Genomic DNA, 12356 nt, shown 5'->3' with positions numbered 1-12356 from the left:
CTGCTCAGTGGACAGATGCTCTGCACCCCTGAGGGTCCTATCAATCGCCTGCTCAGTGGACAGATGGAGGTCTGAGGCCAGAACCTGACAGACAGACATACAGCCAACTGTAGACCCTTTCTCTCTATATCTCTCTCACCGTCTCTGAATGAGGTAGTCCTCCAGGATGTCCAAGCAGCGGACCATCTGGGAAAAGATCAGCACTTTGTGACCCCCCGACAGCAGCTTGGGCAGCAGCTTGTCGATCAGAACCAGCTTACCAGCCGCCTGAATCATGGCCTGCAGCTGGAAGGCTGGGGAGTCTGGACTGTGGCTCTTCTTGAAGCTTTCCAGGATCTTCTCCTCGGCCCCTGAGAGAAAAGAAGAAAAGGTGGAGGGTAATTGGTTTGGAACATCTCCAGGTGTTCTCCTCATACCAGTGAAACAGAATCAAATGAACAGATTGAACGCATGTCTAGGCTACAGAGAAGTTACAGAGAGCTGCTCTCAGTCACCTGTGATCAGGTAGGGGTGGTTGCAGCACTTGCGGAGCTCCATCATGGTATTGATCAGGTTCGGCATGTTGTGCTGGTTTGCTCCTTTAGAGAGGAAGGAGAAGTTCTTCTCCAAGATGGCACGATAGTATTTCTTCTGGATGTTGGTCAGCTCCACCTAGAAGAACAAACCATTGACTCTTAGAGGCCTGTCAGAGTAGTAAAGGCAACATTAGACATGGACATAAACTCAAGGCAATAAACAGTGCTCAAAAAAATAAAGGGAACACTTAAATAACGGATCTTGGATCTGAATGAAGTAAATATTCTCACTGAATACTTGACGCTGTACAAGGTTAAATGTGCTTAAAGCAAAATAACACAGAAATCATCAATGGGAACAAAATTCATTAACCGAGGGAGGCCTGGATTTGGAGAAATAAAAAATGTATGTAGAAAAAAAACACTACTGGCTCATCAAACTTCCTTCAAACAGGTCAGATGAGGCTCAGTATTGTGTGTGGCCTCCAGGTGCCTGTATGACATCCCTATAACGCCTGGGCATGCTCCTGATGAGGTGGTGGATGGTCTTCTGGTGGATCTCCACCCAAACCTGGACTAAAGAATCCTTCAACTCCTGGACTGTCTGTGGTGCAACATGATGTTGGTGGACGGATAGACACATTGTCCCAGAGGTTCTCAATCGGATTAAAGCCTGGGGAATGGACAGTCCAGTCCATAACTTCAATGCCTTCATCTTGAAGGCACTGCTGACACACTCCGGTTACATGAGGTCTAGCACTGTCCTGCATTAGGAGTAATCCAGGGCCAAACAAACTAGCATAAAGTCTCATAAGGGGTCTGAAGATCTCATCTCGGTACCTGGCAGTCATGCTATCTCTGGTGAGCACATGGAGGGCTGTGCAGCCCTACAAAGAAATCCCAGCCCACACCATTTCTGACCCACTGCCAAAGCGGCCATGCTGAAGGATGTTCCAGGCAGCAGATGGCCCTCCACTGTAGCCCCATTTCCACTACCCTCTGAAAACCCATCAGTGCCGAGCTTGGTTCCATAAGACCGTTTACACGCCACGCCAGCACAGTTCCTCGTCTCCAAGTGGCAATCTACTGTACTACTGCTCTCTAGACATAAACAAGCAAACCAACATGGCGGCGCCCATAACATTTAGGAAGTTTGCAGAGTCAGGCGAAGAAGGCAGCCTTTGGTGAATTTATTTGACAGAGTCGGCTTCTGGGAAGTGGATACGACAAATGATAAGTCTAATCAGGTCTTACAGACGCAGGAAACAACGAGAGACTTTGACGCTCATCACACTGCTAAACAGAATCCTGACTGGAAGTCGTGTGGCACGGTAGGGAAGCTAGTATTTTTATGAATATCTGAAATTTCATGATTACGGAGCCTGACTGTAAGGAGATGACTCGGTCTGCTCATGCACTCTTTGTTATCTGAGAATCGAGCCAGAACTGAACCGCGCCGAGCCCTACTGATGAACTTGTACCAGTTTAGCTCGGTTCGTTTGTGTCGTAATGTTATGACTTTATTCTCGTAATATAAAAAAAATTTTCTCGTATTATTACAACTTTTTTCTCGTAATGTTACAACTTTATTCTCAAAATAAAAAAAATGTCTAACCTGGACCTAATACTCCGTCATACTACTTCCTGGTGTTTTGGGATTATATAAAATGATGTTGTAATTTGTAGTTACCGATCCATCGTTACCATATGTCAATTTGACAAACCGGATCTTCTCAATGTTCTTTTTTCTGTTTGGTGCGAATGTAGTTGTGGATTTTGACCTGGTCGGTTTCCAACGGACCGGAGCAAAAAAATAGCCTAGCTCCGTATTTTGACGGTGACGGACGGAGAAGATGTGCGTGGATGGTGACGTGCGGAGGAGAAGCGGTGGATGTGGAACAGTTCTCATTGATTAACTTGACAGACAAATACTCAGCATGACGTACATGAGCGGTGCGGAGCGCTGTATACACATAGTGAAAACAAAATCAATCATTATATACATATATATACCTCATACAAAATATATATAGACTTTATAGAAAAAAAAAAACTGCAGCTGCAGCTGTAGTCCCGCCATCTTGACTTTCATAGATGTGACAGTTTTTATCATTTCATGATATGCTTCGCAGGAACACAGAATTATTAATAGAATCATGAAATAATTATGTTCACTTCCTAAAATTAAATCAATATATTGAACTTAATCATTTACTTGTAAAATAATTTCTGAATTTTTCCTAGTTTAAATAAAATTAATTGCAGATTCAAATAAGTATTTCCTAAGTTATTTATTCATTATATTGTGGCACTCTTTACCTTCCTTATTCACCTGAATTGTTGTTTTTTATGGGTTTTATGTTTGGTTATTTGAATTAGAACAATTTTTCACAATATTATGTTAATGGGGAAAACAAACTCTATTCATCTTTAGTTTAACTTTTAATGTTTTATATATCATTTTTATTTAAATGTGTAATATAGCTGCTTATCAATGAATGGCTGGTCAAAGGAAAATATGAATCAACTAGAGATTTGTTAAATAATCGATACCCTGCATCCCTAACTTAAAGTATAGTTAGTATTAGTGAAGGGATGAACCAGAAGAGCTGCATTTAATGACTGCATCATGTCCTCAGCAGCTGCAGAGGCCTGTTAATGACGCACTAAATGAGGTCAGGCGTGTGGAGGCAGAGGAACACCTGAAGCACGTAGGATATTGGAGCCCTGCTGCAAAATATCCAGATTTCAAGAGAGCTGCCGTCCTCCCAATGCAATCTGGATCCATTCTTCAACAGATAAACCAAATGGCTGATTAACCCCCAACATTCAGTCCTGTAGCTCTGCAGAGGCTCCATCTATCTGACCCAGGTGGTTTGGAGAAGGGTTGCATTTATAGGCTGCCTGATCTGGGCACTATCGTCCTCCTCTATCACTCTCTGTCCTTCAGGTTTAGGAGTTTGATCCCGCCCACTTTCACACCTTGACTTTGGCTCAGCAGCAGTTTTGAGCTATGTTCACACCAAACACAAACGCATCGAATTTTCCACGCTGTGGAAAAAAAAAAAGTGCCTGTATGGCAAGTCGTTTTCACATTAAATCTGTTAGTTTATCTGGCAACACCATCATTGGTGCTGAAGTAATTAATCGGATAAGTTGTGATGCATCGATTATAGAAATAAGAGACTAAAACATGGCCTTTGCAGAAAGAGCCACAACAAGAAAGAAAATATGTAAATGTTTTGCCATAAAGCTTCTTCCAGACCTTAAGTTGAGTTTTAGCTAAACCTGGTTTAGCTAAACCTGGGGGTTGTGATGATAGCTGGAAGGAATCAAGTCAATTGCTGCATTGTAGGTTTTTTAAGAAAATTGAGTCTTTAAAAAAACTACAATGCAGTAATTGAGTTGATCCGTTCCAGCTACCATCACAACCCTCACTGCCATACAGGGGACCTAAACACCTCGCCTGTTTCAGCCAGGCCAATAATTCCCTCTAAAGACCCCCCTTTCAGAGACATAGACAGGTGTCGGGTATTACAGGCTAACAATGACCTTAAACAACCCCATTCCTAAGGGGCTGGCCCGTTCCTCCGGTTCAATTTGCATGTTTTCTAAAGGCTTTGTTGGGCTACTGTATAAAACCTTGAAATCAACGCTTATTCTGACATTTTGAATTGAAAAAGCTTCCTGGATGCGAAGCGAAACGTCTTCAAACTTGGAAACAAAGTCAGGTGGATTTTTTTTTACTTATTTTTGGAATGAGTTCTGAATGTGTCCTTCGCATCACCGAGCGTTTACTGAACGCGACTCTATATCAGGCTAACATGGAAAACCGCAGATCCACGCGCTTCGCTTGTGTTCACTTTAAACTAGAACAGAAAGCAGGGAGGATTCAGAAAAGCTGGAGCAATGTGTTCTAAGGACGGTTCGACCGTCCACTCAGACAGTTGGGTGAGTCTCTCACCTCAATGATGGTTTCCTCTTTAGGCGCCAGATTCTTCTCCACGTCATCCTTCAGTCTCCGCAGCATCATGGGTTTTAAAATGGACTGAAGCTTCTTCACCTGTTGAAGAAGCAGTTAGACACATGAAGCTCTGCTGCTTGGCTCGCCGGCGGATCCGCTCTCCTCCTGCGGCACCAACGTCAAACCCAGCTGGACTCACCTGCTCGTCTGTCTTCAGGTCTCCGAACTCCTCCAGGAAGGAGGTCTCTGAGGGGAACTGCTGAGGCTCCAGGAAGTTCAGCAGGCTGAAGAGCTCCTCCACCGAGTTCTGCAGAGGGGTTCCGGTCAGAAGCACCTTGTGTTCCTGTAAGGATGCGGAGCAGAACGGATGTTAGAGCAAGGTTTGGATCGCTGTGATCAGGGGTGGATTTAAGAAATTTGGGGCCCTAAGGAAAGACAAGAAGGGGGCCCTCTGAATCAAGAAGAGAACACATAATACAGACCCATTATACAGATAGAGAAATATTAATAGAATAGACATCCATTATCTGTTCTAGGTTTTGTCCCTCTCTTCTTGTCCCTTTTCTTCTTGTTTTCCTCTCTATGTTTTGTACTCAGCTGACTTTTCATGCTGTCTCTAAAGGAATGAAAGATTTTTTCCAGGCCCTAAGCTCACTTAGCTGATTGCTCCTTCCTGTGTTTCCAAAAAGGCCAAAGTAAATAACCCAGTCCTTCTTTTCACTGTAGACAAGCCATGATCTGCTTATCTGTTCTCCATTTTTCATTTGGATGAAATAATAGCTGCATGAATCATGACAGCAGACAAGATAGAGGAGAGCAGGAGGCGGGGTTACCAATCTACTTGCTCTGGAGAGCAGAGTTCGCTGCTTTTAGATGTTGTCTCCAAAGTCTCCACTAGCAGAAAAAAGTCGCCAGATTTGGCGCTTTTTTAAAATCTAAGTGCTAGAGGGGTCTGAAAAGTCGCTAAATATAGCGACAAATGCGCTAAGTTGGCAACACTGCTCTTCAAATCGTTTGTTTTTTCAAATGGTTTGCTGCTGTCTGTTTGGACCTTTCTGAACATGTGCAGTAAATGGACTGATCCAATATGGTGGACACTTAAGGGGGGCGGGGCTGAGACACACTTAATATCACAAGCTTTCTGATGGCATTTTAGCCAAAGGATTTTTATCAAAAACATAATGTGCACAAATAAGGAATAGTTGGATTAACCATACATGTAAACAGAGTTTTATGGGGCTTGGAACTAGACAACTGCCTAGTATTGCTTAATGGTAAATTCACCCCCTGGTTGTGATAAAGACTGAAAGCAGATGTGGAAATGAAAATTTTTATTTTAGGACTTCATTACAAACAGCCTACTAGTCTGAGATCAGAACTTTATTTCCAATCATTTAGCAGTTTGAGTCTCTTTCTTAACATTAGAAGAAGCACGGCGTTTACTTGCTGACATTGGCCGTTTCTTAATTCACAATAGGAATTGTGTTCCTCGCCAAGTATGTTCTTGAGAAGAACACAGGAAAGTGAGGACACTGTGTAACAAGTGTGTGACTTTCTTCCTTTAGTGGGGGAATAATAATGAACACAGTCAGGTAAAAACAAATCAAATGAATATTTTGCCAAATAAAACAAAAAAAATTGCCATCATAGTCAGCGGTCCTTCACACACAGCTATGCAGAGAGAGAGCTGCTGGGGACAGGCTAACATTAGTCCTGGCTGCCGTTAGCCTTGGAGGTCCACTGGTTGCTGCGGTCCTCTTAACATTGGAATTTTTTTTTTAATTACGCACTAAATCAGTAAATGGGCCATATAGTGATGCTTTAAAGTATAAAGTTCTCGCCTCAAATTATCTAACATATTATCTAACATACTTTTATTGAATAATGGCAACAAAAAGAGAACTTTTAACTTAATACTCTGAGCTCTGTGAGTGCTCCATTGGAAGCTGCTGCTGCTGCAGTGCATGCTGGGACAGCTGTCAATCAGTCTAGTCTAATGTGATGCATGCTGGGTAAATAGGGAGGGGCGAGAACAACATCCGGGAACTTCTGCTGTTCTTGTGAATTGGAAGAGAACTAGGGCCGAGTCTGATGACGTTTCACGAGTACACGAGAAGGCACAAGTACACATATTGAGAAACGGCCATTGTGTGCTAGCTTAGGCTCATTACTGCCAGAAATGTTGCCTTAAATTGTACACATGTGCCTTAGAGGAAAAGCAGCAGGAAACGGACCAGGTTCATGAGCTTGAGTCCTTCCAGCAGTTTGCAGTTCCTGTTCTTCAGCCTGTGGGCCTCGTCGATCACCACGCAGCGCCACTGCAGCTTCCTCAGCTCGGGACAGTCGGCCATGATCATCTCAAAGGTGGTGATCAGGCCGTGGAACTTCAACCCTCCTGACACTGTGTTACCCTGCAGGAGAGAAGCGGCGGGGATGTCAGTTGGTGTCCTGCTAAAGCGAGGCGCGATGCCAAAGACGAGCCGGCAGAAGCTCTGACCTGCGCGTCTCTGTAGAACATCTCATACTGCAGGATCATCTGGCGGCTGATCTGCGAGCCGTGATACACGATGACGTTCATGTGCGTCCAGGTGCGAAACTCCCTCTCCCAGTTTGTGATGGTGGACAGCGGGGCGATGATGAGGAAGGGGCCGCGGATGCCCATGCTGAAGATCTCATACAGGAAGGTGATGGACTGGATGGTCTTCCCCAGACCCATCTCGTCCGCCAGGATGCAGTTCTTCCTGTGGAGGAGGAGGAGAAGAACGTCATGGACATGGCCGGCTCTCCACCAGGAGGAACCCCCTCAGCTGACGTGTCTGAGGACCCACCTGTTGTACCAGTTGAACATCAACCAGTTCATTCCCTCCAACTGGTATTCTCTGAGCTGGTTCCCATTGCGGTAATCTCTGGAGCTCTCCAACTTCTGCCATTTTTCTGGAGGCGGACGATCCTGCCAAAGAAAAAAAAGGAAAATTTAGCTTCCTGAGGGAATCAAGGAGCAGAGATCCGTAAAATTAATTCTATGAAAAACTAGATTCTTTGCTCTTATTGGCTCTGCTCAGAAACTCAGGACTTTCCAACCAGCTCCAGTCAATGATTAACCGCTAAATTATTGATGATTATTGCATTAATCAATTAATTATGATTAATTGTTTCAGCCCTAAACCTAATTAAAAAATATTACTAGGATACTCCAAAAGTGTTGAGGTTTTAACCGATAAACATTTGTTTTATTATTAAGGACCATTTACTTTGTTAAAAAGGTTCAGTTTTCATTTCTAGGTCAGCCTTTTCAATTTAGTAATGTAGCTCAGATTACTAAGCTAGAGTACTGAGTAATCTAGCTCAGTAATGTGAGCTAGATTACTGAATTGAAAAGGCTGACATGTCCGTTACCCCCAAATCCGTCATGTTCTGTCCCATGCAGATAACGGCGCAGAGCCCCATCCTGTCAGACAGACCCTGACAGTACTCTAGCTCTGAGTGGATTACTCACTCAGAAATATGCCGACTCATATTTCTGAGTCAGCAGAAATGTGAGGAAATGATGCTGCCAGCGCATTCTTGGTCAGGAGATCCGAGACCACCGCAGAAGAATGAGGGACAAGCAGAACCGCAGACATCTTCTGTAGATTCGTTTCTACCCACCATGTGTCTGAGGTCTGCCGGAAGCTTCTGGATCTCCTCGAATTCCCTGATCTTCTCCGGGTCCAGGTCCTCCTGCAGCTCCCAGGTGGCCTCCTCGTACGACAGACTGCACCACTTCACCAGGTAGTGGGTCACCTCCTGCAGCAACACAAACGGGTCAGATGGCACGGCTCCGCACAGACCACAACCAAACGGGTTTGACGGACAATCCTACCTCTCCTGTCTCTGTATCCGTGGTAACGGCCACTTCCAGGACTCGGTCCACCTCCACGTAGTCTGGATTGAAGAGGTCCTCGTCAGGCTGCGGGGAGAAAAACAGCGATCGTTCACGGTCCGGCCTGCTCTGATCTGTACTAAGAACCAATTAGGCGGTCCGATCAATCATCCAATCAAGTCCATTTGGAACTAAGTACGGCTGAAATGTGACAACAGCAGTTTACCGCTAGCCTTCTTTGAAATTTAAACCACAGTGTTTCAGAGCTGCCTTTGACTGCTGATGTTTCCGTTAACTGAGGTATCCTTAGTTCAGCCTTTTGATTTATTTATATACCTGCTTTCTGGGAGCGCTTCGGTAGCGCAGTGGTTAAGTGTGCAAGACCCGAGTACAGAGGTCCTAATGCTTGATGTGGCCGACTCAGGTTCCAATCCGGTGTAGGTACCAGATCTGCTTGGGGCCCTGCCCCTTCTTATCACGTCAACATATGGCAACTCCACTTGGACAAACTGTATTGCACTTGTTTCTTAAGGATCAAATCTCTTTTTGAGTCTCAACATATTATTACCAAGATTTGCTATTATTTTATATTGCATTGGTGATCCAAATGTAGAAAACAATCATTGTCAGTCTTGAAGGAAAAAGCTTCTAAGACTGAGCTCTGCTATTTAACAATATGACAAAAAATGTCTGGGGCAATATCTGATAAAGATTAAATTTATATACGTTTAAGCTAGAATGATTTGACATTTAAATATGATTTGCCTTCATGTTAAAGTAGAGCTGAAAACAGGGAGGAAGGAGAACAGCGGGAGGTTCTACCTCAGTAAAGAGGTGCTTCATCTGAGCCTGCTTGGTCCTGAAGCGTTTGATCTTCTGATGGATTCTGGGATCCTTCTCCAGTTCTTCCAAAGTGGCCCATTTGCAGTGGAGGTAGGAACTGAAAGAGGACAAAAACAAACCAAGAAAATTCTTAATTCCTGAACTGAACGCAGTGTACCGCTTTCAATTCGCACCCAAAATAAAACAGATATATAATCGTATAGAATGAACACCGGCTGATGGTTTCCAGCCCTTCTTTCTATTTATAACAGATTTTCCACACAACAAAAACATTCAGGATCAGACGGATAAAGAACTTAAAGTTGAGATAGAAAGGAGCCAGAATAGATCTCTGACTGCAGGAGCAGAAATCCAAGGAAGGCTCACAGAATAGCATATAGGAGCAGGTTTAACATCTAGGTGTTTAAAATCTATAGCATATCAAGGCTGAGCTGCTGAACTAAGGATCTTTTTATTGCAGGAATGCATGTTGATCCCAGATCCAAAAGTGACATCATCAATGCCTTAATGCAGGGGTCTTCAACTTTTCCAGGGAAAGGAACCCCAAACTGATGGTGAGATGGAGCGGTGACCCCCTAATTATATATATTGTATGAAATTGTGTTATATCAAACTGGTCCTATAGTCACTCTATTACAGATGGAGTCATGTAATGAAAGTATTTTCTCCCTGGGATTATTAAAGTATTTCTGAATCTGCTTCCTGGTTGATGGGACAGGTGTTGTGAATGAAACGGTGCCCAGCTTGAAAGAGCTCCTGTGTGTCGCTGAATGTGTGCATTGATGACTGAAAGACATCTTCTGCCTCCATTTATCTGTTTACTACAGTGTGTTGAATTCATGTTAATGTTTATTTAAAGGCATTTCAATTAGTGGAAAAATTGCCTGGTTCTGCTGGAGGTTTCTTCCTGTTAAAAGGGAGTTTTTCCTCTCCACTGTCGCTACAAGCATGCTTAGTGTGAGGGATTGCATTAGAGTCAATGAGTCGATGCAATCAACTGGTTTTCCTGAGATAGAAAATGTTGAATCAATTTGACTCGATGATTTGGTGAACTGTAAGTGCTTTGAGATGACATGAGTTGTGAATTGGCGCTATAGAAATAAACTGAATTGAATTAATTTGGTTCCTCTTTCCACATTTGAGTTATATCAAAACTGCTCAGACTTTTATTAAAAGGTCCGGCGAGGACCGACCTCTAGCCTTTGGCTGCAGGAAAACAGGGAGCCGACTGAGATCATCATCACACTTTATTGTGCAGAAAAGTTCATTTGTATTTTCACACCCCAGGAGCAACAAAGCAGCTGTTAATAAAGTTTAGATGCAAACTACTTCCTTTAAAGTTTAATAAATTGAAATGGGAAGGAAAAGAAGGAGTGAAATTTAAAGTGCAATAAAAACATCAGCGGACTGGAAAGGCAGCAGCTGCTGTAACTCCGGCAGCCTGACGTGATCCGTAAACCAGTGAAGAGATGAACAAACCTCGGCTCCTGCTGTGACCGCTCTGCATTCTGCTGCTCATTTTTCACAGAAAAAAATTCACAGAAACATTTTTCTGTAACTTTGCTACGTGCAAATAAATGTTTGTGGAGAAAGTGATGCTGCAATGCATCCGGCCATATTTTATGCAGAGAGATTAAGCACAGCAGACAGAATAAGTGCTGAATCTGCCTGGTTATGATGATAGAAAGTGGAGCGACATCCAGAGGAGCATCTGAACACAATGACCGGCAGCTGGAGGTGAAATTAGTTTCCCTAAACATGCAAGAGAGAACCGCTTAGAAGACGATCATCTCTCCATACAATCAAATAAATCCAAATCTAGATAAGTCATTTTTTACTTAAAATACGTGCATTTGGTCTTGGATGAGGCATAAGATACATTTTGCCAATGGAACAAGACAATTTACACTTAAAATAAAAATAAAAAACACAATTTCATTGTCTTATTTAAAGTGCATGTTATCGAATTATCTGATTTCAAGAATAAAAATACTCATTCCAATGGCAAACTATCTTGTTTACCAACTCCAATTATTGGTAAATACACTTAATTTAAGACATTATTACTTATTTCTAGATCGTTTTTCCAATACAGGAAAGGAGAAGCTTCAGAAGCAGCTGGCATTTAGGGTTTAGTTCCTAAAGGAAAGGAAAACCAGTGGATTGCATCGACTCATTAACTCAAAGGCAATCCCTCACATTAAGCATGCTTGTAGTGACAGTGGAGAGGAAAAACTGCCTTTTAACAGGAAGGCCGACTGGAGTTCAAGGAGACAGAAGCAGAGATACAGAAGGCAACTGTCAACCAGCTCCATGTTTTAGAGCATTTATGAAATTCTGACTCCCTCTGATGGCGAGAAAATCTATGATAAACTCAAACCTGGACGCCTTTTACAACAAGTTAAATAGATGAAGTAGAAAGCAGCAAAAAACTGAAACATTTAAAGCTTGTGTTCAACAGCAGATTAAGTAAAACATTTCCAGGTTATTTTCTAATATTGAGAAATATTTAAAAACTCACAAGTTTCTGTATTTAACGTAAAACTCCTCTGCGTCCTCCGTTGGGTCCTCGGACGACGTCTGGAAAAAATTAATCGATCAGCATTAATTAATAAGATGCTTTGCGACATCTAAAGGGTTAAAGTTCTCACAGGACAAATATGATAGAAAAGTTAGCAGCAAATCAGAATAATTCCAAGTAAAGCAGCTGAGTTTGGAGTTTTTTTTTTTTTTTTTTTTTACCTCTTTCTTTACTTTCCTGACAGCCAGGATCTTCTCGATGATGTTTGCCTCATCCTCAGGAGGTTCCTGACAAACAGAAACAGATCAGGGATGAAAGGAAATCTATGTTCATACATCTATGTTCATGTCAGCAAGACCAAAGGAAGGAAAACCCAGCAGCTACAGGTCAGCATAGAAACAGAACCAGTAGAAGGGTCAGAGAAACATCCATCCATCCATCCATCCTCTAAAGGTGAAAATTATAGTACAGACAAATAAATAAATCTCATTTTTATATTCAGAGTACCTGGGTGGAATGCAGCAGTAGAACATGCAGCCTTGCAGCGCTATCAGTGCACACAGCTCAATAACATTCTGCAGCATTGAAAACTAAAAAAGTTTTAAACAGGATCTGCCAAGCAGACCAGGAAGCTAAGAGCCTCTGTCTAGG

General features: G+C 42.8%; 1 protein-coding gene across 1 annotated transcript in view; it reads right to left on the bottom strand.

Annotated features, from left to right (window-relative positions):
- Positions 1 to 12356, bottom strand: part of LOC107089782 (chromodomain-helicase-DNA-binding protein 6-like) — a 59611-nt gene that overhangs the window by 38043 nt on the left and 9212 nt on the right. The window contains 12 exon segments of the mRNA XM_015382753.1: positions 140 to 350; positions 495 to 651; positions 4480 to 4578; positions 4679 to 4822; positions 6714 to 6890; positions 6977 to 7220; positions 7308 to 7429; positions 8128 to 8265; positions 8342 to 8428; positions 9164 to 9281; positions 11706 to 11764; positions 11927 to 11992. Coding sequence (XP_015238239.1) covers positions 140 to 350; positions 495 to 651; positions 4480 to 4578; positions 4679 to 4822; positions 6714 to 6890; positions 6977 to 7220; positions 7308 to 7429; positions 8128 to 8265; positions 8342 to 8428; positions 9164 to 9281; positions 11706 to 11764; positions 11927 to 11992 — 1622 coding nt within the window.

This window comes from Cyprinodon variegatus, unplaced genomic scaffold (genome assembly GCF_000732505.1).
Source record: "Cyprinodon variegatus isolate N-32 unplaced genomic scaffold, C_variegatus-1.0 Scaffold13, whole genome shotgun sequence".
NCBI classification, from domain to species: Eukaryota; Metazoa; Chordata; class Actinopteri; order Cyprinodontiformes; family Cyprinodontidae; genus Cyprinodon; species Cyprinodon variegatus.
Note: the sequence above shows the minus strand (reverse complement) of the source record. Positions and strands in the feature narration are given on the sequence as shown.